The sequence below is a fragment of the Manduca sexta genome, unplaced genomic scaffold (assembly GCF_014839805.1).
Source record: "Manduca sexta isolate Smith_Timp_Sample1 unplaced genomic scaffold, JHU_Msex_v1.0 HiC_scaffold_2125, whole genome shotgun sequence".
Classification (NCBI taxonomy): domain Eukaryota; kingdom Metazoa; phylum Arthropoda; class Insecta; order Lepidoptera; family Sphingidae; genus Manduca; species Manduca sexta.
In genome coordinates, this window is record NW_023593058.1 from 1 (window position 1) to 27,540 (window position 27,540).

Genomic DNA, 27,540 nt, shown 5'->3' on the forward strand with positions numbered 1-27,540 from the left:
AACGATTGAGTTTTTATGTGTTCGAACGTCTGTTAGCTGTATAATAATATCAGCCTTGTATTATATACTTACTGTCACTGCTGGGCACGGGCCTCCTCTACTACTGAGAGTGATTAGGCCTTAGTCTACCACGCTGGCCTAGTGCGGATTGTAGACTTCACACACCCTCAAAATTCCTATAGAGAACTAGAGAGTGTGCAGGTTTCTTTACTATGTTTTCTTTCACTTCTGTACTTCACTTCATACGTAACAGAATAGTGAGAGATGTGTGCCTTTGATTTTGAACCTGCGGACATTCGTCTCGGCAGTCCGTTCCACAACCAACTAGGCTATCGTCCCTTGTAGTTCTTAGCTAAATATTCTAATTCAATCGATATTCAAGTATCTCGTGTTATTTCTAAGTATTTTAATGATAAGTTCAAAAATATTTAATCAATATTTAATTTCTCACGAATTTTCAAACGTCCTGAGTCATTTGTATGTTAGTAATATTTGATCTTATGTTTGTTCTCCTATAACGACCAATATTTTAATTCTTTATGCTATAATAAAGTCATACTCAAACATTCTTTTAGTGAGTCCACGATTAACTTCACTATCGCTTCGCACACTAATTTGTATAGGTAAATAAAATATCTGAGACTAGATAATAGTCCAAGCTGGCGACCGAAATTGTTTACACATAATGGTGGTATCGTCTGATCTATTACATCATTATTGATATCGCACGGCGCCTCACGCAGCGACGAACCGATTAAAATTACGATCCACATATCCGTATGAAATCTTAACTTAATGTTTATTGTATTTTGATAAAGCAATGTTTAATTCATAAGTTAGATAAATAATAATATTGCCTGATGGCAAATAGGGAATTTTTAATAACTTCAATAAACTATTGGCTAATTCGTTTATAAAAGTTAACACTCGCAAGAGTTAACTTTTACCGAGTTACTTTGGAACAAAATGCATATATGCGTATACCTTATACGAGTAATAATATTAAGATTTAAGACCATGTATGTAAACAAGAATTTAAAAACGAAAGTATATGAAGTAAAACTATTTTGCGTATTTTTATCGCGGTTTTGTGTTTTAATTTTGTCACGGGGCGGACCACGAAGGCTGCAGTCTTCGAAACGTCGAGAGAAAATTATAATACAAAACGCGATAAAATTCTCAATATAGTTTTATTGCAATGTCTAACATTCGCGTAAACATAAGAAATCAAAGAGTCTTTGTGAAAAGTATTAAATAAATCTATAGAAAAATAGACATATCTTGCTTCCGAAGTACGCACAAACATAATTCAATCTAAAGAAAATAAGAGAGCTACTTTGATCAACCTTATTTAAAGACCTAAATGATTTTATTATCAGATTACCTAATATATAAAATTAATTGCAATTCAGTGTTTTCCACTGCTAATGATTATTTTCATTACGCGAAATTTCCATTGAAATTTAATTAAACGCGTATTTGTTACAGGTCGATAACATAATACTGAGAGAACAAAATGGCCAACAATGGGAAAATGGGTGACTACATCATCAACGGAAGGACGAAGGTAAGTGTTCAGAAATAGAACAGATTTTTTTTGCAAAATTAGCTACTGGGCCCTTATTCTGTATGATAGTTTAAACGCGTAACGCGGCCGTGTCATGTCATCTTCGAAAATGTGCGTGGAATGGTATTCTGTAAGCTAATTTCTATAGTCTAAACATGACGCGTTGTGTTACGTGCTTGTTACGCACTGTTAAAATAGCGTGCGGGATAGAGAATAAGGCCCCTGCTCGAGGCTTCACCCGCGTCGAAAAATGCTTTATATTTTCCCGTGATGGAAAGTAGCCTATAACACTCAGAAGTCGTTACTTCTGTGCACTAATAGGAAGCTACATTTAGTTTCCTATTAGTGAAAAAAATCGATTTTCTAGTTATTGAGATAAGTGCGTTTAAACAAACAAAATCTTTAGCTTATGTATTAGTTAAAATAGGGGAGGGACAAAACGAGCGAATAACTACTAACATTATTGGTATTTATATATTGCCTCCGAAGGCAGAGAGCTAACGGCTCACCTGAAATATAATGCAAATTGGCCACCAAATTTCCATCGATCGAACCTGTAATTGACGTATAGGTTTCTGCTCTAATTACACTGGCTACAATGTTCAAACAGGTACAGAACAGGGATAGCACATTGCTATTTGACGGTAGAAATATCTTGTGCCCTACCTTGACAGAGCTCTGATATACTCTAAACCTACTTTCTAGTGAATTTCGGAAACGTTTATAATTAAATTGGTCTTACATTATCTTGCCATTAATTCGTTGTACATCCATAATTGACGTAAAACATGCGTGTACTGCGTATTATCTTATACTATAAACGAGATTATAATTCACATTTTATTGACATCTCGTAGATCGTAAAACGAAAACTCGATTCATTCATGAACTCGATAAGTTGCACTTGGTATATGTAACATGCTTCGTAATTAATTAATTATTATGTATCAATAATATGGATTTGTATTGTGAATTTATTAATTAATATTTTACTTTATGAATTTATCGTTAACGGTGAAGGAAACATCGTGAGGAAATCTGCACTCTGAGAAGTTCTCTATAGGAATTTCAAAGGTGTGTGAAGTCTACCAATCCGCACTAGGCCAGCGTGGCGGACTAAGGCCTAATCCCTCTCAGTAGTAGAGGAGGCCCGTGCTCAGCATTGGGCAAGTATATAATACAGGGCTGATATTATTATAATAATATGGATTTACGTGCTTTCTGTAGAGAAAAAGACGTTCAATTAGGGAATGCTGCAGTGCCGAAGGACCCATATAACCCGACTCCTGCCGGCTTCCCTTTATATAGAATTTATGTAGAATCTAATTATCATTAGAACGATTTGCAGACCGCATTTATGCACCTATATGTTGTGTCGGGATCTCTTTCGGAAAATTTTACCTTACTGTCACGTTATATTATGTGTGTAAAATGTATTAAATATTAGAGTACTAGGTAAGAACCATCGTAATTCCGAATTATAATTTCTAAGGTATCATTTTTAAATATCAGGGCAAAGCCCTAACAAACTATTTTTTACCACAGTACTGAAATCGGGTCGGGTTCCCTTTCGAAATTTTCACCTTTAGCCACTGATCTGATGTTAAATCATCACAGCTACATAAATATCCACGACAGCAAACGACGCAATGTTACCACTTTAGAATTCTCTATTCAGACATTGCGTCGACTTGTCAAATTAGTTCCCCATTTGTTAACTTAGTTCCTACCAAAAACCTAATTTATCTTTGTCTTTTGGTCTATGCTGGGCGGTTTTGAAATTGATGGCCTACATATTGTATGACTTTGCCTCTACCATTTCAAAGGACGGTTATACGTCTGGTTGTACTGGCAATGCTTCTGTAACCTTTTGTGAAAAAGGCACTATCTGGTATATTTTTCACTTTCGTTTCTTCATACTTAATGATGCTATGGTTTGAAACACACGTCAATAATTGTCTTCGCGCAACACAATTACTTGACCGTTTTACTGTTACACAATTCAATGGTTTCTACTAAACGTTTGTAATCAATAGCGTGGTAAATTTCTTTGGAAAATAGAGGTTTGACCTTTTCTCGTTAGGTATATGTATGTAGTACTCAGTAAGAACTATAGTTTTGCGCGTGTTTTTATCTTTAGACGTTATTTTGAGCACGTATTTAAAATTGATTATACCTATATTTGGATTTCCTGCAATACCTATTTTCTGTATATTAAAAATGTTGATTTCTTAGTCATAGTCGTCTCTTATTAAATTAAAATGTTTTAAGATTCTTTTAATAACTGTGAGTGAAATGTTTATAGAACTCCATTCGATAGTATGAAGACTCAAGTACCTATTAATTGTTATATTACGACTCGTAACTGTTAATTTCGAGTAGACTTGGAATTAAGTGCTTGCTATGTGCTTACCAACTATAGGTCTATTAAGATTGGTTGCAAGTTACTTTAGGTTTCTGCCTCAAGAAGCTGTATTGAACAGAATAAACAGTTTTATATATAATATTTCAATTAAGGGTTCTAGGGAAAATCACGCCGCATGGATAAAAATATTGCGTGCACGAAAATATAATGTTTAAAAGTTAAACTACATATAATTTGTACCCTTAAATGGAAATTATGTAATTATAACGAAGCATGGTAATGTTTGTAAACAAATTATTGTGATAATTTTTAACAGTCCATTCACACACGAAATGAAGGCATAAAAAGATGGTTGATGTTGATAAAACTGAAAACGGAATTGATTTGAAATGTCCTTAAACTACACATAATTTTAATGCCATCATTAAAACTCTTTATGATAATACGTGAGTGTTTGTAGTATGTCTGTTTTTGTTTTAATCGACCATGGACAAGGAATCAGCTGTGTAAGGCTAAGGACGCTCGTAAGGCCTTCAGCCGTTAAAGTATTTCATCGAGCACCCGCTCGTATGTGTTCGAAGCCTAGAAAAAATAAGATCTTTTAGATGTTAGATGATGGGTGTTTTGGTAATTGAATGTTGGTACTCAAATACATCAATCTAAATAAAATAGTTTGTCTTAAAGAGAACTGTAAATACGTCAAAGTTAATATATTTGTCAATGATACAGACAGTCGAAAAAAGATTGCTTTAAAGCTAGTGTAGAATTTTATTATATATGCGAAAAATGTCCTTGTTTGCTGGATCTGAAAAATACAAAATAATACAATCACAGAATTAAATCTTCAATCAAAATTAAATCGTATCTTAAAGTATAAAAATATCCCAAAACAAATAACACTGTGAAGATTAATTGATTGATTAAATGCATTTAAGATTATGTAATTAATGAATGGAAATTTTTCACTATTAATTAAAAATGACGTAAACAATACTTTGATGTATCGTGTAGCAAAATTGAAGTAACATAATTCAAATTGCATAATAAGAATCAAAGTAATGAAGGAAACATTAGTAGAGGAAACGTCGGTATTGACCTAAAAGGTATAATGACGCGACCCGCAAGCTAGGGAGGTCCATGTGTGATCGCAAGGGCGCGGACTACTACGCCCTGGTCACGTACACACGCTTTCATTGATAACTTTATGACTCTCTGGGAAACCCTAACTGCACAATATTTATCCTGATTCATATCCCTTATTGATGAAGTGTTCAGCTAGAATTTCTTCTGACGCTACAAACAGTTTTAGTGGACTTTTATTTAACACTACTTAATAGCACCGTATTAAGAACGGTTTTATTAGGTTTTTTAATCTAATATAGCCTCACTGTATTTGGTTATAGAATGAGTGAGCTGAAGTGGGGTATTCACTAGTAAAATTATCTTCGTGCCCTTACTTCTTTTTCCCTCCCTTCTTTTCTTCCTACTTTGGTATTCTTGGTGTTCGTAGACGGCAATTATTACTTCAGCATTAGTTAAAACTTTGATCGTTTGCTTACCATTAGGCACGTATGGGGAAATGTATCTTAAACATCACACACTATTTTTATTCTATAATTGTAAACCCATTTTGAACAAACGTCGTTTAGACTTTTTGTAGTTTTGCAAAGCTAGGCCTTCGACCTCGTCAATACTTAATATTTGCAAATGCCAAAATATGTTTCTATGTTAAACAAATATCATTTTGGGCAGTTCAAACATAACACCACACGTAGCTATGAAAGAATTCCATTTGCTTTTTGCAAATATTATCTTTAAAAAATTATGTACCGATAGCGCATATTTGTAAGTAAATTATTAGTTATAACAAATTTGATTTAAATCTGAGAACATGTCTCTTATAATTATTTGTAGTGTATATGGCGATCTGTTTCCTTCAAATTATTAATTTCCTATAGTACAAGTGCGAAATCTACCACTAGATTCATTACTTTATCATAAAATGCTATTTTATTTCTGTCTACACGACCTTCACAACAACTACGAAACATATAACTAAACCATAATACCCAGCTTTATCTAAAAAATTAGATATGGATTTTTTGTAGTTGCCCTTTCGACTTGAAAGCAGATGCTAACCCGATACTTCAAATTATTATTTTAAAGCAATACTCCTTTTAAAATATCGTTTTTTTTACTTTATTTTAAGCGATGGTATTGCTTTAGCAATTTGTAATGCAAAAATAATCATATACCAAAATGACTTATACAAGTTATAAGGTTTAGGTCTTCCAGGGCTATATCGAAGGTACTTTATATTTTCACCAAATCATAATTATTCTCTGCTTGGTAGATTTTATCTTCATATCATTTGTTATTACCTACAAAAACTACTTTCAAATGTATAGAATTCAGCTCAAAGTCATTGCTGACAATACTGACAATACGTGAATTTGCCCTTTTAACATTCGGTTGATCCGCTCGTTCGTTCAGGTCACGTACACCACTTTTTTTAGTTTCCGGGTAGAAATACGAACGCCCTCCGACATATGTTGACGTTCGGTGTTTTGTTTTGTAATCGTTTCTGTGTTCCTCTGTTCGATGTTGGTTGCATGTTCTTTGTGTTGGGCTTTTGTGCCCGTTCTCACACGTGTTTTTTTTTTTGGTATAATAATCTCATGGCAGTGTACATCAGCACCAAATGCGCCCTATATGTCAATGTAGGAAACGGTGCCATCAAATTTCGCCGAATTCCATTGTAACCTTTTATGAACGCTTGCCCAACAAACATCTCGAAAATTCAAACTTTCACAGTTATAATAGTAGTAGTAATTTCGGTGGTTTGATGGTGGATGATGTTTATGATTGATGCTTTGGTAATTTTTTTACTTTTCGTTTTAATAATTTTATATTGGAAATCATTTCATATAGTTTTATTTATATTGTTTCCATTGGTAGGTAGTAGGTAGCGCTATTTTTTAACCTACAAGGATGTTGTCCCATAATACATTTTTTCAATGTTTTCCTGGCATGAGGATTTTCTAGTGGTTTGAAGCACGTAAGCCACTTTCAGTTTTCCTGTAGTATATTGTATTGTTATTGTATTATTGTCTGTGTTATCTATCAATTTCCGTTATGTCTATAAAACACGTTACATGTAAGTAAATTAATATAAGTATACTATTTATTGTCCACTGAGTTTTGTTATTCAAGTTTGATACATCTAACAAGATTCTCCATGCCATTCAGACAATGTTAATAGTTATTGTGTTCACCTCTTCCAAAATTTCAGTGTTTTAGATCTAACATCTACATTATTCAATGAATAGATTTCCCCCTTGGCTTATTTTAACAAAAAAAACACCTTTTAATACCTTTATCATAGACTTGATTAGTATTAGATACGTAATTGAATATGTTATCATAGTAATTATGTTCCAAGGCGTTATCTGTTGTGGTTGACATTCCATTCACGCGACGCTTATTAAATAGAAAATCCAGATCTTGGGTGGTCTCTTGCTAATTGGTATAAAATTTTAGATGAGTCTTTTGATGGTTTTATGGCAACGCAATAGAGACTATATTATAATTAGTTGCAAATTATTTATTCTCAGTGGAGACACTCTCGCGTGTTGTTATAGGGGCACTCACTACTCGGTAGGTTTCTGTACTTTTATAATATTTTATAAGGGTTACAGCACTTTGTAAATCTCAGTCTAATATTTGATCTGCTTTTTCTCTACAAACCTTTATTTCTCAGATTTTAATCATTGACAACTAAATGCTATATGCTCCTGAGTAAGTTAAATCATATTTTATCTTAATTAGTATAGGAATCAAATTAGACGTTGCGGCAACTAAAATTGGTCATCAATTAAGTTTAAGTGCAGTAATTTGTCGTAATAGTACCAAGTGACCAAACATGCCAAGATAATTAATAAACGAATAGTCTTTTTTTATTTGACTGGCCTGAATAGTTACGATCTAGATGCTTCGTCGCTTTAGCAAGGTACTCCAAAAAATATAAAAAATAGACCATAAACTTGATAGAATTACCAGATCCTCCTATAGTCATAAGACTTAATGATCTTCTTGTTGGTGAAGATGCGCTTCGGAGCGCAAGCCACTTACAAGTTTACTCGATTTAAGCATCTGAACGAAGGACGTCATTCTAGAGAAATCACCTCACACTTGGAAGCTTCCAACAATACCAAAAATGAAGTGACGAACCCCTTAATAGACATTGAGATCATAAATAAATAATATACGGTCGACATTAATTTGTTTCACATATAAAGTGTGACCAACAAATTGCATTAACACTTATGGCAACACTATCTCGCACCTCGATTACAATCACCCGACGTTTATATCGAAATTCGCGAGTGGCGAATACTACGCATCGATAAGCTATCTACATCCAGGGCACTATCGCACATTAGGATCGCTGTCTGCGAGATAAAATCCAAATTAAAGCGTGCGCGCTCGGCGCATGCGCCGTGACGGCTCTGCGTACGTGACTCGGAGCATGGTGGCGGGCAGGGTGTGGCGCGGCGGCGCGCGGGACGGAGGCAGTGGCAGCCACTGTAAACATTAGTATCGTAAGCGAATCCGCCACATCCTTCTGTTTACAAACTACGATTGTTCGATTTACGACCAATTTAAAGTGATCTCTGCCATCTTAACTGTTATTTATGTTGTTGTTCCGCAACCGCGTCGCCATCTCGGCTGGTGTTTGAAGTTATGTCATATTGACATTGCGCGTGTCAACTTTGCGCGCGCAATTAAACACAGCAATCGGTGATTTGAGAATTTTATCCTTTTTTAACATCTTGTTTATTTTTATTATTGCACCCTAAATGTGCTTAATAAATGTGTAAATATCTTAATCACGTTTTTTTATATTTATAAAATAAAAGTAGGTTTATAATGTGTGTTTGCCTACTCCCGCTGTTGTCTGTGACTTATGAAAGTTTTATCGTAGATAATGTTTTCTTTTGTTTATTGTAATACATTCTTTATTTGTTTACTATATTTTTGTATGTCTCCAGTGTGATAACGAAGAACTTTCTTTTGGTTAGATGCATTTCAATGCTGCCGACAATGAAGTGTTTAAAATGTTTTCTTCGATATTATTTTTAATACTTATATGATTATTGTCATTTATTTATTGCACTTAATGTACAAATGTATACAGGCGGACTTAATGTACTAGGCATTCTCTACCAGTCAAGCTTAGGATGGTGCAGAGATAATCATTTACTATCTATGTTTGTAAAGTAAGGTAAGATCACTATAATGCATTATACCTATAAAGATGATTAACTACAGTTGCATTCGTTTTTTAGGTACGATTTTTTATACTAAAGCTGCGTCTAAATATTTACAGTAGTCGTTTACCTTTTGTCATTCATTTTTGAGCGTGTAAATAAAACTGGTAACAAATACTTCACTGGGCACTACAGCTCAAAAACATTTGGTCCTTCAAGCCGGACCTTTCACAAACATTTGCCCCGAGACTCAGACATCGGCCCAAACATCCTAAAACAATAAAATTCACACCTGCCACAACATTGAGGGCATTAAACCTTTTTCCTGACCTTACCATTACGCACATTCGTGGTTAGTATCGACACCTAAAATATACATCGAAGATTGAAAGGCTAATTGACTTAAACGACATTTTTTTTGCGACGCTAAGTTACATACATATTTAAAATCAGCAGATTTTTCTATGTTTTTTAAACAAGTAAAATTTTTTTTTTAAAGAGTATGGCGCTTGAGTCATTTACCCTTTCAACCGTGAGTATTATATCTGAGGTTATTCATGTGTAATGCTAAACCAGTTACATATTCATAATAAACAAATATGCGTTAATTAAATGCTGTTATTTTTTTTTTTTTCAATGTGTCGCGTGTTTTCATGAAGTGAATGCAAACCGCAACCGGTATTTACGTTCGGTCACGTACGTGGTCTAATTGCATCACGCTAATCATTATTACGCTATATGTCGGTGGTAATTAGGACGATTGTCATTGGGTAATTAGGGCAGTAATCGATAGCCCAGTTGAAAATGGAACGGACTGCCGAGAAACGTACGCTGGTTCAATATCAAAGTCACCTCTGATTTTTCTAAGTGTATTCTTTGTTAATTATTACTCTACTGTAAGTAAGTTTATATTCAAGAAATCCACAGAATTGTAAGAATTTTGAAGGCGTGTGATGTCTGCCAACCTAGACTATGCCATCGTAATTAACTAGGCCTAAACTCTCTTAGCAGAGAAGGTCGCATATGAGCTAAATACTAGAAACCTTTTATCCAATGGCAACTTTACACCTTTTGTAAGGATCGCGGGTTGAACCTGGATGCGATTGGCTCGGGACCGAAGGAGGTGGCATGATATGAGAGAGGCCTATGCCCAGCAGTGGGACTCTACAGGTTATGGATGGTGATAACCAACTTATACTTTACATTGGAAAGGCACGATGCCAATAGTAGAACAGAGCCAATAACCCCAATTATAATGCTATCTCCTACTGACCTGGTCTTTCTGTGTCCATTACCCAACTGCTACATTTTACATATTCACGCCATAAATCATGAGATTACGGCGCGTAAAAGCTGCATTTTTTCTGTATCGTAAATAATAAAATTCTATTTTGTCTATGGCATGTTTTTCTCTGCACATAAACATCGATTTGGAGTTTACGTTTTTCAGTAGGAAGCTTTTGCAATATTCTGTAAATCTTATGTAATATATTTTTTAATTAAAATGTGAAAGGTATTTATTAAAATCTGAGAAATGTATTTTTTTTTATATCTTACCTCTGACCTAGCCAGTAGCAACAATGAAAGCTTAAATATGATTCTGTTTGATTAAAATTCTATCCTCAAATTTACTACTTCACATTCCACTGATAATAAGTAATAACGATAATATAATTTAAATAATATAAAATAGTTACCAACCGACTAGGCATTCTGTGACGTCAAACAAAAAACCCTAAAAACTTTTCCTTTTAAAAAGACACTGGCCGTCAACAATTTCTATATTCAAAAATTGTTGAATGAAAAAGAAATATGTCGGTTACGTATTTAAATGAGCGCGTACGCACGTCGCGTCCCAGTTAGTAGGCGGGCGCCGGGACGCACGTGCTACGCACCGGATGTGTGGCATTGGTGCGTAGTGCGTACAGAGACGCGCCCGCCCGACGCACTGTCGCAATCTATCTCGCGTTGTGCGAGGCGGAATGTTGATGTTTATAGTCTATTGTATGCGAAATTTTTATATGTAGAGCATTTTGCTTTGTTACGTTTGGAGCAATATGGGACAGGGTATATAATTTGAACGTTTGGCGGCTACTTTTATTCGTAAAAGCAATGTAACCTTATAAAAGTATATACTTCTATTAAATAACAAACATAACAGATCAGTTAATATGCAATTTTTACAATGCATAATATCTACCAGTGACGAAGAATCCTATATAACCCGATCCCTGCCGGCTTCCCTTTATATAGAATTTATATAGAATCTTATGATCATTAGAACGATTTGCAGACCATATTCATGCATATTAGTACCAACATGTTGTGTTGAGTTCCCTTTTGAAAAATTTCATCTTTCGCCACCTATATCTACCAGTGGCGAAGGGTGAAAATTTTCAAAAGGTAACCCGAGGAAATATTTTTTTATACAATTATTATGTAATACGCTGTTCACAATAAATTAAAATCAGTAAAATATCATAATACATAATAATTTCCTTCTAACATAAACATAATGTCTAAACTCTAAATTTAACAAATAATCACATATTTTGAACATAGGTACTTATCTAAAATAGCCCAACAAAAATTAATAACCCACACTATACCCAAACATTAATTATACATTCTAAATTATTAAAAAATTTCGCGCCAATGGCCCAACATTAAGCCGCAAATTCTCGGGTTACCCTGAAGTACACGCACGCACACATGTATTTTACGTCACTTCCAAAAGATTAGACAAAGACCCCGCGCTGCGTGTGAAAGAGACAACAATACCGCGAGGGAAGCTATGCGCGGCCGGGTTCACTTCGAACACTATAAGGCGCGAGCACTGCGCGCGAGTTACGATTTAACGAAGTGATAATAATATGAACTATGTACCGTAATCGTTGAAGTATTGATTTAATGAAATAAGTAGGTATAGGATGACTTGTTTGAATATACTATTATTATTCCAGTTATATAGTTATGTTTTTCATTTATTATTTTAAATTAATTTACAAAAGGTAACCCGGTAGGAATCGGCTTGTATGGACGCTTCGCCACTGATATCTACTATCCGCAATCTAGTGAATTGTCGACGTTACACCTTTTTTATTTTATTTTACGAGATGCCTTGACAAAAGATTAACTTTTACCTTATGCCGACTACAAGGCTTACAGGTATTTCAAACATCAAAACCTCGGAACATAAACTGTCTCCATATGGAAACTGTATTTATCTTAAAACATTTACACGGGTAAATACATCTGATAATTGCAATGTTGTCCGGCGGGGAAAACCGAGCGTCAAGTTTTATTAATAAATGCTTAGGTACCTAGTTGTGGCTAATTGGCTCGCTATGAGGTCTAATATTTGTAAATTCCTTTTTGGCAAATGTTTATCAATTTCAAGTTGTGTTATCCTCAAGTTTTATTTTATTATAATATTCCGTTATGGATACAGAAGTTTTGAAAATGGAACACTTCCTTAATTTTTTGTTGATAATCGTAATACTAATAATAAGCGGCGATAGCCTAGTTGGGTGTGGAATGGACTGCCGAGACGAATCTCCGCAGGTCCAAATCCTAAGGGCACGAACCTCTGACTTTTCTAAAAAAAAAAAACATGTGTGTATTCTTTGTGAATTTATCGTTCGCTTTAACGGTGAAGGAAAACATCGTGAGGAAACCTGCACATCTGAGAAGTTCTCTATAGGAATTTCGAAGGTGTGTGAAGTCTACCAATCCGCACTAGGCCAGCGTGGTGGACTAAGGCCTGTCTCCCTCTCAGTAGTAGAGGAGGCCCGTACTCAGCAGTGGGCAAGTATATAATACAGGGCTGTTATTATTATTATTAATCGTAATATTGAGTCGTTGAGAACAGTGTCTCTTCATTGTCGTAACAAAAAAAAAACAAATTTTAAAGTGGTCCTAAAGATGAATGAAGAGACATTCAATGTATTGATCTGTTAATTAAAAATAACTTGTCATTTAAGACCTAGTTTTCAACTGATACGACTTCGTTTAATAAATAATACTCAGCTGTCAAAAGCGTCATAATATGCTGCGACTTAAGATATCATTTGAGATGTTATTAATAACTGTTTATTAAATAGCAACGATCTTAAGATGTCGACTTTAATTTGACAGCGTCTCAGCTGACATCGCACTTCAGAGCGAAATTAAGTTACATCTTTTAATACGGCCCTTATAGTATTCGCAAGTAAGACTCGAGAAGCCTTTAAAGGAAAATAACCATAAAAATCAATGAATGTAAGCAATAAAATTTGAATCTATTAGGAAACATAAAGTAGATCATGTCTGCGCTCTTATCTGACCCACTTGATAGTGATGTTCTGGGATACAGGTAGGGCTGTCACGCAAATCTACAAATGGAACTAAAAGGGACTTTAAACTGATTTTACTAGTCCAACGTTTAAAACTGCAAGCTAAACATAAAAGAACACAAGTCTCTCGAATTTACTTTTTTATTATGAAGATAACTATGAACGCCTCTAAGATTTTTCTTATCGCTTACTGGCACACGACCAGAACCTAAATACGCATTTGATTGTTTTGTCTAACCCGAGGATGAATGTCGGGGCTATTCTTTCAAATTCTTACCTCTTCATGGTATTGGCACATCGTCAAGGATAATGCAATAAGGAAAGCGACGCGACGAATAACGTCCAATTTAGATTGATACCTTTTTTTTGACACATACGTGGTATTGCAGTATCCCGGGTATAAATTTTACATTGAAAAAAGTGCTGAATATAGATCCGCGAGCAAATCTCACTCATAAAAATGTATAACATGATAAATTACTCAATCTCTAAAATCCTAATAACAGTCACACACCAACGTAGTCTCGAGATCCCTGACTGCCGGCCGTCGCTTGTCACTTGTCTTTTCAACATTATCATTAACATAAAATGTTCATAGTTAAACAATAAACTTTCAAGTAAATAATCTCATGTAAACCTTGTCATAGGCACAAGTATGTACGCGTACGTGATTAATAAAGATTTTTATTATTTTATTATTCCGTATAAAAACCCGTTTATGACAGCCCTAAATAACTCATACGCGATGCTATCGCGTACGTGTTAGCGCGGCTAAGAATTCGCAATGCGTTTATCATTCCGCGTAACGCAGTGATCATTACATACCGATCCGATGTATAATATACGACAATAGTAATATTATAAAGACGGGACATGTAGATTATAAATGTGATTTTATTTTTAAAGTTCTGGACAGTTATATTAGCGCCATGAGTGAAAATGACGTATCTACATAAATTTTTATACGGAGGAAAAAAAGCAGATACGACTTTATGCTGATTAAGAATAAGTATTTGAAATAAATTTTGAAAAAAAATATTAGATACGTATCTTTACATGATAACGGTAGTATAATCGAGGCCATTTTATGTGATTGGTAGGCGGGGACACATTTTAATCTTTAAACGAAATTTATACGATTAACCAGGCTGTTCATCATAATATAGGCTTGTTGTATTTGTCCACTGCTGACCACAGAGCACTTCAGTTTCACCTACCCTCTGTCTAGAACATTAATAATCTCCTGATTAACTGGTAGCTCATTGATGACAAACATGTCGCCAGTCGATGTGCCACTTAACCACTCTAAAATGTTTCTCCGAACTACCTTAAAGTGGGAGGGGAATGAAGTGTAACAGAAGTGAATGATGTATAAAATTCAAGAGCGGCTGTATTGTAAACAAATATATCATCAATAAGTGATAAATAATACATCGCCCCAGCAGACGCTGGCGACATGACTCGCGTTCAAGATTATGGCGCTAATTCTCTATGAAGAATCGCCTTGATTTCACAAGGTTTCGAAACAAGGAATCATGGATTAATGAAGGATGGTAACACGGAGGTCATGAACCGAACCCATCCGATGCTATGTCTTTTTATAAAATACCTTAGCGAGGATTGGATCCTCCAGATAGAATTGTCGTCAGGAAAGCGTCAGGACGTAAAGCTAAAACCAATCCTACTCGCTTAAACGGTTTTAAACGTTAAGTGTTAACGTTAATTACATGGATAGTGGAACCCCAGGTCTTAGATAAGTCGAAATAATTTCTATTCTATTCTCGTTTTACAGTTTGTTTTTTCATATGTATCAGGTCACTTTGAACGCATGGATAAAATAACAATATGTCATACCCATGCAGAAACATATTGTAGTCTCAAGGGACATTGGTAAAGATGGATTGTATCCAAATTAATTAAATATTTACTAAATATATCGGACTCTCCTTTAGAACAACCACTCACTGAGGATTCTAAAGTCATAGAGAATACAATCCCAGGTTAGCGAACCGTTATCTGATAATGAATGAGCCACGAAGTACAGTGCTAATGTGTCGCGGGATGATCTCATCATGTTTATACATGCAATTATCAATGAAATGCGGCAAAATGCTGTCTGGACTACTTAAAAAATATTATATTAATATTCTTGGCCACGTAATATGATGTATCCTTGAAAGGGTGGGCAGCACAAGAAGTCGCGTGTGCATTGTGATCGCTTGTTATTATTCTTTTGTTTTTATTATGCCAGTATAGGCAGACGTTAAGTCTACCAATCCGCACTAGGCCAGCGTGGTGGATTAATCCTTGTCAGTAGTAGAGAGTAGGCCCGTACTCAGCATTGGGAAAGTATATAATACAGAGTTTATATTGTAAACCTTATGTTTATAAGGACACCGTCGTTTACATTCTTTACATGAGCTCCAGAATCAGTAGGTGTGATAAACATTAGTAATTTTTTTTTATTGCTGTGAATGACGAGACGAGCTTTCCTGATGGTTAGCGATACGACCGCCCATAAACAGTAGAAACACCATCCAACACCTTGAAATACTAAATATTGTTTGGTATTTCACTGCGCTCGCCATCCTGAGACGTGAGATGTTAAGCCTCATTATGTCCAGTAGTTACACTGGCAGCAATGTCCTTCAAACCGGAACACAACAATGACTACACACTGTCGCTTGGCGGCAGAAATAGACATTGCGGTGGTACCTACCCAGGCGGACCTTCACATATGAGAGGCCTACCACCAGTAATTTAAAGCCGTTTCTGTAATATTTCCGACGTAAGACCGTTACAAACTCGGGAATGATGCTCAACAAAACAATATCGACCGTTACGTATCAGATTTAATGCAGAACTGACAGCTGTAATGTTCCTAGCTTATTATCCACATTTGACATATACATTAAAGTTTCATTTGTGCTAAAAAGATATATCCGACAATTGAACAATATTCAGCGAATATAATTGTGATTTCAGAACAATTTGTCCCAATTCAAAATAATACGTAGTTTCTATAATATTGGAATACGTTGAAGATAAATTTATGTTTATGATGCTAAAAGTAAATCTGTGATAAGGAATTATTTTTAACTTCAAAATGGTCATTTTATCGTTCTGGTTACAAGATTTAAAGATCACAATATCGCAAGAAAAGGAATATGAATATACAATAAGTTAAAGAAGTATAACTTTTCAACTGTAATTGTATACAATAGAGATATCAAACCAATCTTCTCATATAAAATTACACTGGTAGGTCTCTCATATTTGAGAGTCCGCCTGGGTAGTCACCACCGCAATGTCTTTTTCTGCCGCAAAGCTGCAGTGTGTAAACACTGTTATGTTCCGGTTTGCAGGACATTGTAGCCAGTGTAGCTACGGGATATAATGAGACTTAACATCTCATATCTCAGGATGGCGAACGCAGCGGAATGCCAGACAATTCTTTGTAATTCAAGGTGTTGGATGGTGTTTCTACTGCTTATGGGCGGTCGTATCGCTTACCATCAGGAGAACGGCAAGCTCGTCTCGTCATTCAAAGCAATAAAAATACCATTCCTTTGTTATAAACTACTTTTCCTTGAAATAATGTATGTTCATCTAACGAAGAATATTCACTCCTCTCTAAATTGTCGTTGCGTCACCAAATTCCTAGCGTTTGCGACACCCCTACAGTAGACTCGTGATATGTTGCAACTAAACAGTATGACGACGTGTGTAAGTTTTGAAACACGATTATCGTATGGTGACATACTATACACTATGTTTAGTGGATGTATTTTTGTAGGGTTGTATAGAAATGGTAAAAAATAGGTATTAAATTAACAAATAATGTGAACAAATACTTAATGTCTCTGTGATAATTTATAACGAATTTAAGAATTGAATGTATTTTATGCAATAAGTTATTAAATATTATTAGAAAATAATTTATATAATAAAGGTGTTGTTTTATAATTTCTCGGGATAGAAAGTAACCATTTTTTCTTCCCAGGGTGAGAACTGTCTCTATACCAAATTTCATTGAAATCTGTTGGTTAGCCTTTGAGTTTATCGCCTTCAGACAGGCAGGCAGGTGCGGCGGGGGATTTCGTTAAATAATACGTTTGTTAGAAACTTTTAAGAAGAAACGGGCTATCTAACACTAAAAGTATCGCTAAACGATTATTGCTAGCAATACTTGCACCTTATAAATTAGGTTTAATACTATTATTATTCGGTTCAAATAAACAATTATTTATAACAAGCTACCTAACAAGTTTCACAATATTCAGATATATGTAGTCAAAATAGCTTTATTTTTACATTCCAAATAGTTTTTTAAAATCAATAAGATTACCAGTCGTCGATATGTGTATAAATAAGTTCATCAGAACGCAAAATAGAAAGTCGAGTGCCGAATATTCGCTCCTAGGACCACCCAGCTAGGCGTACATTCACACTTCGTGCAAACGTGACGTGATAATGGCTGGTTCGTGAGATGCGTACGAACTGCTGTTTTGATCGCTTTTTTTGAATATATTGAGAAAATAGATAACGAAATTTAATGTTTGTTTCATACACAGTAATGCTTTTTGTTGGAAATACAACGTTTTAATTTGTATACACATAAAACATGCTGTAATCAATTTTCTTTTGTAAAATATAAATAAATTGACTTAGGACAACAAATAAATACTTTTTGTCACTGTCACGTGGGAAGCCTTAAGGTTATAGCTTAAGGTCCATTTTCATACATTTTGTTTCACCTTTAATCCTTTAAAATTTAATATGACGAAATTTTAAAGGCCGAAATATCCATGCATATTAATTATTTTTACGTTTTTCTTTCAACTGCGAGAACTAATCACTAACTAGACGTGAATTTAAATTCTTTACTTGCCAATACTTGTTTAGTTACCCAGATTAAAGGTGAAACAAAATGTATGAAAATGGACCTTAAGCTATAACCTTAATGGCAAAAAAATCTAGTGAAATCATTCTTGATATTCTTAAAAATATAACCTAACTACTATGTTGTACAGTTGTTTATAACAAATTAAATCGAACAACAAATATTATTCTTGCTTTTAAGTGGTGAGAGAAACATGCCGCCGCCCTGTTGGTACTCGATACGACCGCCCATAAACACAAATTTTAATTAATTACAAAGTACTGCGGGGCGTCCACTGCATTCTTCATCTCGTGCCATAATTAAAGACTAAACAACCATAAACAAAAAATACAACGAATTCCTACTTTTTATATTCGTTTTATAAAGAGCATGAGTTATGAATACACGGTGTTGTCCACAGGCGATGGTGGCGTGCTACCCCGGCTCCGGCAGCCACTACGTGAAGCACGTGGACAACCCCAACAAGGACGGCAGGTGCATCACCGCGATCTATTACTTGAATCTGGACTGGGACGTCAAGAGGTGCGGCGGGCTGCTCAGGTAGGAAATGCTCTTTGAACTCGTATCCAATAGAGTAGTGTCTAAATCTAGGCTATTTCTATACGGGTGTGGATATTTGGCCCCACTGCACCTGATTGTAAGTGGAGTAGGGTCCAATAGAATGTTGACTGATGAGGGATGATTTAACCCTCGGCAGGTCGACACAATTATGCCGGCCTGTTCGAACGGGATATACACAGACTGACCCCAGAACACGAGAAACTTGCGTGCGATGGGTGGATATAAAATATATCCTACTGCCAGCAGCAATTCGTTATCCGAAAGAACCGTAAAGATCATAAAAAAGAGGGAATTCCATACAGTTAATAGAAAGAGATGCTCTTACGAAATCATCACGTCACCAGGCAATAACGTTGCTTGCGTAAGAAGACTCAGAGTCATCATCGGCCACAAGAAGCCCATTACTGAACATACCCCTCCCTAAAGATTACCAAGCGGACCTGACAAAAGCGGCCTCTATAATATTGCAATATAAATAGTTCCACCCTTTATGTCCAGGACATTCTTGAACAGGAGTGATGGACATTTAAATTTTTCTATACGTCAATGTTCTTTGTTATTCCAGGGTGTTCCCTGAAGACACTAACCAGGTGGCCGACATAGCGCCGATCTTCGACAGGATGCTGTTCTTCTGGTCAGACAGGCGGAACCCGCATGAAGTCCAGCCCGCCTACAGCACGAGGTAATTAGATTACGTTGCTTATTTATGGTACTTGGTGTATAGAAATTTCGACAAAATTATAACAGATTAACGGCCGTTTTCAACATGCGATCCTTATCTTAATCTTCGATCCCGAGAATGAACCAAACAAAATAAGTCGTTTGGAGGCATGTCAAAAAACTTTGTTCTGATTTGCACGATGGATTAAAAAAGTGATTGAGATCCTTTATTGAGAAAGGCGCAATTTAAACACCGACTCTTATATTGCTGACCAGTATATATTGTAGGTGATGTTTAATAATTTTTTGCGTTTCAGTGGTTTTTGAAGGCGGTATAATTTTTGATTAAAACATATTTCACACAAAAATCAAAATCTATAAATCTAAAAAACTTATTAATTAATTACTAATGATGGTACAATCCACACAATTGTCCACATATTAAATATAAATTAAACAACGATCCACAACACAAATCCATTCTTAGATTATAAACAAATTTAAACTACTTAAGTAAATTTTAAGTAACTAGCGGGTCAAGTAATTATGAATTAAACTAGCTTTTGCCCGCGGCTCCGCCCGCGTTATAATGTTTTTCGGGCTAAAGTTTTCCGTTATAAAAGTCACGCTATATATTTTCCCGGGAGCCTATGTTCTTCCCAGGGTCTCAAACTGTCTCCATACCAAATTTTATCCTAATACGTTGGGTAGTTTTTGAGTTAAACTCAACGTTCGGGCAGACCGATGCAGCGGGGACTTTGTTTTATGATATATTTTTGTAGAACTTTTAAGAGGAACAATCCCGTCATACATTATTGTTGCATAACTTTAACCGTTTACGCAACGCACGCAACAGAAGCTCTCAAAACTAATAAATTGTCCCCGTTTTTGCATCATGTTTTATTACTGCTCCGCTCCTATTGGTCATAGCGTGACGATATATAACCTATAGCACTCCAGGCACAAAGGGCTATCCAACACAAAAATATTTTTTCAGTTCGAACCGGTAGTTCCTGAGATTAGCGATTACTGCTCCGCTCCTATTGGACATAGCGTGATGATATATATAGCCTATAGCACTCCACGAACAAAGGGCTATCCAACGCAAAAAATATTAATCAGTTCAAACTCCTAGTTTCTGAGATTAGCCATTACTGCTCTGCTCCTATTGGTCATAGCGTGATGATATATAGCCTACAGCACTTCACGAACAAAGGGCTATCCAATACAAAATGAATTTTTTAGTTCGAACCGGTAGTTCCTGAGATTAGCCATTACTGCTCTGCTCCTATTGGGTATAGCGTGATGATATATAGCCTATAGCACTCCACGAACAAAGGGCTATCCAACGCAAAAAGAATTTTTCAGTTTGGACCGGTAGTTCCTGAGATTAGGCATTACTGCTCCGCTCCTATTGGGTATAGCGTGATGATATATAGCCTATAGCACTCCACGAACAAAGGGCTATCCAACGCAAAAAGAATTTTTCAGTTTGGACCGTTAGTTCCTGAGATTAGCCATTACTGCTCCGCTCCTATTGGGTATAGCGTGATGATATATAGCCTATAGCACTCCACGAACAAAGGGCTATCCAACGCAAAAGAATTTTTCAGTTCGGACCGGTAGTTCCTGAGATTAGCGCGTTCAAACAAACAAACAAACAAACAAACAAACAAACTCTTCAGCTTTATATAATAGTATAGATAACGCAGTTATACATATCTTAACTGTAAACTGTCCAACAATTTTACTTATATTACTTAAAAAATTACTAATACCACTGGCCCAGCGACCGAAATGGTCATGGCCTCCGAAACAGTCGTCCAACTTTTTCTGTCCGGTGCCAGCTCAGTTACTGGCTTGAAGTTCTTGGCCTGCGAAACAGTCGTCCAACTTTTTCTGTCCGGTGCCAGCTCAGTTACTGGCTTGAAGCTCTTGGCCTCCGAAACAGTCGTCCAACTTTTTCTGTCCGGTGCCAGCTCAGTTACTGGCTTGAAGCTCTTGGCCTCCGAAACAGTCGTCCAACTTTTTCTGTCCGGTGCCAGCTCAGTTACTGGCTTGAAGTTCTTGGCCTGCGAAACAGTCGTCCAACTTTTTCTGTCCGGTGCTAGCTCAGTTGCTGGCTTGAAGCTCTTAGCCTCCGAAACAGTCGTCCAACTTTTTGTGTCCGGTGCTAACTCAGTTGCTGGCTTGAAGCTCTTGGCCCCCGAAACAGACGTCTGAAACTTTTTCTGTGCGGTACTAGCTCTCCATTTACTGATTTGAAGCGGGCGCAGGTCATCTCTCATATCCCTCCAGCGGTACCTAGGTCGTCCCATCACCTGTCGATCTGTTGATTGTGTCATTTAACTAATTTAATGCTAACCTTATTAATGACTTGACTGTTTACACTATTACATCAAACAATTTAATGATATCAACAAAACATTAAATCAGATAATTGTCGAGGGAAGTTGTTTATTTATCAATACGACTGATGTCACACATGTGTCATGAAGTTATTAAACTTTAAATCACGGCAGCATAGTATATATTTATGTGTGTAGGCGCTTACGTAAACAACTATTTGAAGTTATATTTCTTTTGGCGCATTAGGGAAAAATCTACTTCTGCTTGGCGTTATCGCAGCCTAGGTGCCAGGGTCCGCCTTCCTACTGCACTCCTTCAATGTTGTCCGGTCTTTTCATCCTGCTCAGTGAGACCATTGACGCTCATATCTTCCCGAGTACGTCAAGCCAACGCTTCTTAGGAAAAATTATGAGATTAAAATTTTAAGATGCGCGCGCGCACGGTCATGATATGTTGACACCATGAAATTAGCTAGTCAAGATTTTAGTTTCCTATTATTAGTGTCGTTTTCCTTTAATATTAAATAAGATAGCAATTTTGAGTATACTTAATAAATGTTGATGTTTCTTTTCCAGATACGCCATCACCCTATGGTATTTTGATGCACAGGAAAGGGAAAAGGCGTTGAGAAACTACAGTGAGTATACTTTATATTACATAATATTATATATTATCATATTACATACGACATAGAGAGGTAAAGCGCGGCGTCGACTAAATCAAAACTCAAGCACGTCGAATCGAAACGCTTTTTTTTTGAATGCGTGATGGTTCGGCTCGACCCGCCGCGGCGTGTTTCTAATGGAAGACGTTCTATAAGAAAATAATGTTACTCGCGGTTTTACTTGAAAAACCTTTTCCGCTACAAAAGTCTCTAGGTTACTGTAGAATCCACAGCGCCTTCTGTACGACGCCATCATTTTATAAATTCCCGAGATAAAAAGTCTATATGGTAATCCAAGACGTCTAATGTCTATCCGTGTGTTGCATTTCATCCAAATCCGTTTGGCAGTTTCTACGTTTACTTCGTACATCATACAAAAAAAAATCACAAAATTGCATCTATATTGACATGAGTAAAATAACATGTGTAGGCGAGATAATGCACCTCGACTTAGCGAGCCTAGTCGACGCTCGTCATAAAACAAATACGCAATATATTTAATCCTAGGATGCCATAAATTATCAGAAACCCCAATTCCGATCAACTCACGGGATTCTTTTATTGAAAACTTTCACATTTTAAATATTAATAACGGGAAACATCTTGCTTTAATCTAGAGCCAGATTTAACAGAGCGACATCTAACGGGATCCTCTCGTACTACTTTTGCCACGGTTAAAAGGCTTATAAATAATGTAGTAAAATTGTATTTACCAATAACTTTGGTTCTTTACAGTACTTTCGTACATAAATTTTCGTAATATATATTATGTATATATACATATATATTATTTCTTTAACAACTTGTCGAAACAAAACAATGAATGTACAGCAATGAGTAAGATGTGATAATGAGTCGACCGCAGCCGTAAAATAAAACGTATGAATAATTATAAATATTTTGCACGGACGATGCGCGTGCGCACAACGAATGCATTGTTTGATTTATCGATTGGCGAAAATTTTATTCTATCCGTAATAAGTATGCTCTTTGTGTTAGATTAGATGTTACAATATAAAATGCGAATGATAACATATTTTCGATTTCTATCATTTGGAATGTTCTCGAAGAAAAGCGACCAATTAGATCGAGTCTCTTATTTATGGTTTATGACTAAATTGAAAATTGATATTTTAGGTAACGAAGTAAAGTCTTCTATACTAAAAGCTGGCAAATAAGATACTTTAAAGGGCTTTTTAAAATATTATTTAATCATTGATATATGGGGCTGTATCCAGCAGGAGGTACATTATATTACTTTGGAGGTTTATGTAATTATGAGTAAATAATTCTTATTACAAATAAGCGAAACCGATAGAAATCGGGTTACATGGGCCTTTCGCCATTGATTCACATGCACTTACACATATTATGTATGGCTCCTGCATGCGGCTTCGCCCGTATCACCTGTGGGGTTCAAAAATAGCCTATAACGCTCAAAGAAAACGTTCCTTCCTATTGAAAGAATTTTCACATTCTGATCAGTAGAGATTACTCAATACATCAAAACATACCACTCTCCTAATTGTTGAGAGGAGGATGAGACATCCTCTTACAGTGACCGTTCTCAGCCGAGGTTCGTAACCCGTCAGTGGTTTGCCCTCAGAATGGTCTGTTAATTTTCAAGGGTTGCGAGCGCCTAAAGCTCTCATCCGAAATTTCGGAGTGTTTGTATTAGCCGATCCTTGTCAGGTTAACAAACGTAAGTGATGTTCAAAAAAAAACTTTACTTTTTACAATATTAGTATAGATACCAGTGGCGAAGCGTCCTTACAAGCCGATTCCTACCGGCTTCCCTTTTAGGTTTATTTACGACTATATTAGTTTTTGTTTTCTGTTAAATTAGCCGCGATATGTTATCTAAGGCCATATATTGCCTTGGGTTACCTTTTGAAAATTTTCACCCGTCGCCACTGATAGATACTCCCGCAGTATGTACGCACCTTTACAGCCATTAGGAAAAGCCAAGGCTACACTCAAGGCTGGTCAAAATTATTTCTGTTATATCATTCAGCAATTATAGAAATAGCATCGCGAATGTACGGGGTAAGCCCCGCATCATTGAAAGGAGGAAAACGCACGCACTGATGCACCTGCACTATATATAGGATTATAGAACTGTTGCAAAACGCTATTCGCAACGAGGAAAATTGTACAATTATTGTTTATTTATGTTGTGTACGCACATTTTATTGTTGCGTTTAGATATTGCGTGTGATAAGATATGTTAGTAATGAAGATTAAAAACTTTACTGAAAGTGGTTAAAATTTACCATGATTTCCAATGAAAACGATAGGTTGTGACTGTGGGTCGAGTCGATAATCCAATCTCTGGATTTAAGTAAATACTTATTTAGAAATTATACCTTCTTGATGGCGTAGTTGTGTTACGGTACGACTGCAGTGCCGAAGTCTCGTGTTCGATCACTGAGTCGGGCAAAGTGATATTGGGTTTTTCTACTCAGTATCAGCCCGGAGTCTGACATTTGTGCCCGATATGGAGATAGGCTCGCCCCCTATCACAAAGGAAATACGCACAACGAAACGTTAGTGCAGCAGTTGCGCCTCTGCCTACTCCTTCGGGGATGAAAGGCATGATTGTGTTCTTATTTAAAATACTCAATGATACCATGAACTCGTGGTGTTATTAGAACGCCCGTAATCAGCTGATTCGGTGCTGTTTGATACTGGATCATAAAATCGATAATTTGAAGTAATCTCTGCCAAGATCCAAATTTCAAATTACATTGATATGTGTGTATGAAATAGCGAGGATCTTAGGGCGGTGACTTTATTTGACAACGTTTCAACTGACTTCCCACTTCATAGTGAAACTGAGTTGGGTTTATTAATACGAGCCGATGTCAATATTGGCCGAAGATTTCAATCCCAAATAGATGCGGTTTTTTCGAATCATTATTTAGTACACTGGTTACCAGATGGCATAGTTTTAGTTCGCTATCATCTAATTAAAAACTATTTATAATAATTTCTTATGTTTAAGCGAATGTTAGACATTGAAATAAAACTATTTACGGATTTTATCCATCAGTCCGCCCCGTGACCATTAAAGCGTGAAGTCTTCGAAACGTCTAGTGAAAATATAATATAAATAATCGCGATAAAATCCGTAAAATCATTTTATTTCCAAATTTGTAATCAACTCATTAGTGATATTGATAATGTCACAAACATACCTTGAAACATATTTTATTATCTTCAGAAAAACGCGGGCAGCCGTCGTCAAGCAAGTGATGCACGTGACGTCACGTGGCTTGCATGGCCCGGATCCAAGCCGCCACGGCCCTAATCCAAGCCGCTGCAGTCCCGGTCGAAGCCGCCGCGACCACGCAGCGATACGAAGCAATCAGTCCTAGAACTAGTAAAGTCAAAAGATAATATCTCACAGCGCGATGTTTTCCAAATTTGTATAAAATTTTTGTAAGCATATTTTATCAATCATAATCCAATAACTAAGGCGATGGCGGTTGGTATTTGTATCAATAAATGAGGTCACGTCGTCTAAAAAAATACATAAAACAATTTCAACCTTATGTAACGAACTCAAGATTTCATTTCCCGAATAGTCAAAACTTACTTCGGTCAATTAAAGCTATATTTATAGATGTTAATAGATTTTGATACTAATTCTAAACACAACTACACAGCCCTCATCTGCCAATTAATTACTGTTATTAAAAATACTTGATATAGCTCAAGTTTAATCTAATTTTTTGCAATGAATTGACAAATTTATTAGTCTCATAAGGATCATAATATGTGTGGCCAAAATGGGAACTAACATAGATCAAGTTGATGATTCCTATTGGTCAATACAAGAACTTTGACTACAGCGCCCTCTTTTATGTCATTCGTATTTCACGATCCTTTTTTGACTATTTCCTGACGTCAATGTTTTATTTTTATTTTAATCCAAACTCAATTTGTATTTATATTTTTAAGCCTGAATAGTATTATACCGTTATATCACACTACTAGATTATGTTCTGTCTGGTTAGTTAATGTTACGCCTTTTGTTGGTGCTTTTTCAACATGGATTTATCAAAATCAATAGAAAAGAAAATCATTCTAATTAGTAAGGTACATCATGTCAATCTGAACCTTATTTAAATAAGCAATATGAAATGAAAATGCATGTCAAAAATACAAGCACCAATTATTAAGCAAGGTGTATACTTGCATTGTAACAAGCCATATAAACCTACACTTTAGTTCGTTTTACTTTGAAGAAGTGAAGTCCAAATAATGTTATGAAATGTAACTTATAACTCGCATTTTATATCCATATAGCTTAAAAAGCGTGATTATGTTTTTTTTTATTATCTACTTAATGGTTGTTTGCGTGGATAACCTCAAATAGACAGTGGCTTTACCCGACGTGAGAACCTGGATGGACCTAAAGTTTCTTAATTTTCTGTTTCGCTTATATGATACTAAAAACGGTCCTCCGAGGTTCCTATTTGGGCGAGGCTCCAGGCGTATACCCCTAAAATAGCCTCTGCAAATAAAAGTCATTCAGTCAGAGTATGGAATATTTTGTGATTTGAAGCGGCATCATAGTAGCTCCGTTTTAGAATCCGAGATTTTTCTGCAGTTTTGGTTAATAATTTTGCTGGCAGTGTCTATTAGAGGTAACCTTTTTGGTTTGTCATCGCATCAATGCAGTGAACAGTGAGAATGGTTTAAGACTGAATACTATTCGAAACGTGTATATGAGATTCATCGACATGTACATTATTATTATAATTTATTTATCTACTTTGTATTTCACACCGTTTTGTATATATAATGGGAAAGAAATTATGGTTGAGGATTTTCTATCTTATCATGTTTGAGTAAAGGCGAT

At 35.9% G+C, this 27,540-nt stretch overlaps 1 protein-coding gene across 1 annotated transcript; it reads left to right on the forward strand.

Moving 5' to 3' along the window:
• Nucleotides 1–1,490: 1,490 nt before the first annotated feature.
• LOC119191923 (egl nine homolog 1-like) lies at nucleotides 1,491–27,485 on the forward strand. Its single transcript, XM_037445781.1, has 5 exons — nucleotides 1,491–1,567; nucleotides 18,840–18,979; nucleotides 19,566–19,682; nucleotides 22,585–22,646; nucleotides 25,897–27,485. Exons 1-5 carry the CDS (start codon nucleotides 1,517–1,519, stop codon nucleotides 25,926–25,928), a joined length of 402 nt encoding a protein of 133 aa, XP_037301678.1. The 5' UTR covers nucleotides 1,491–1,516; the 3' UTR covers nucleotides 25,929–27,485.
• The last annotated feature ends 55 nt before the right edge of the window (nucleotides 27,486–27,540 follow it).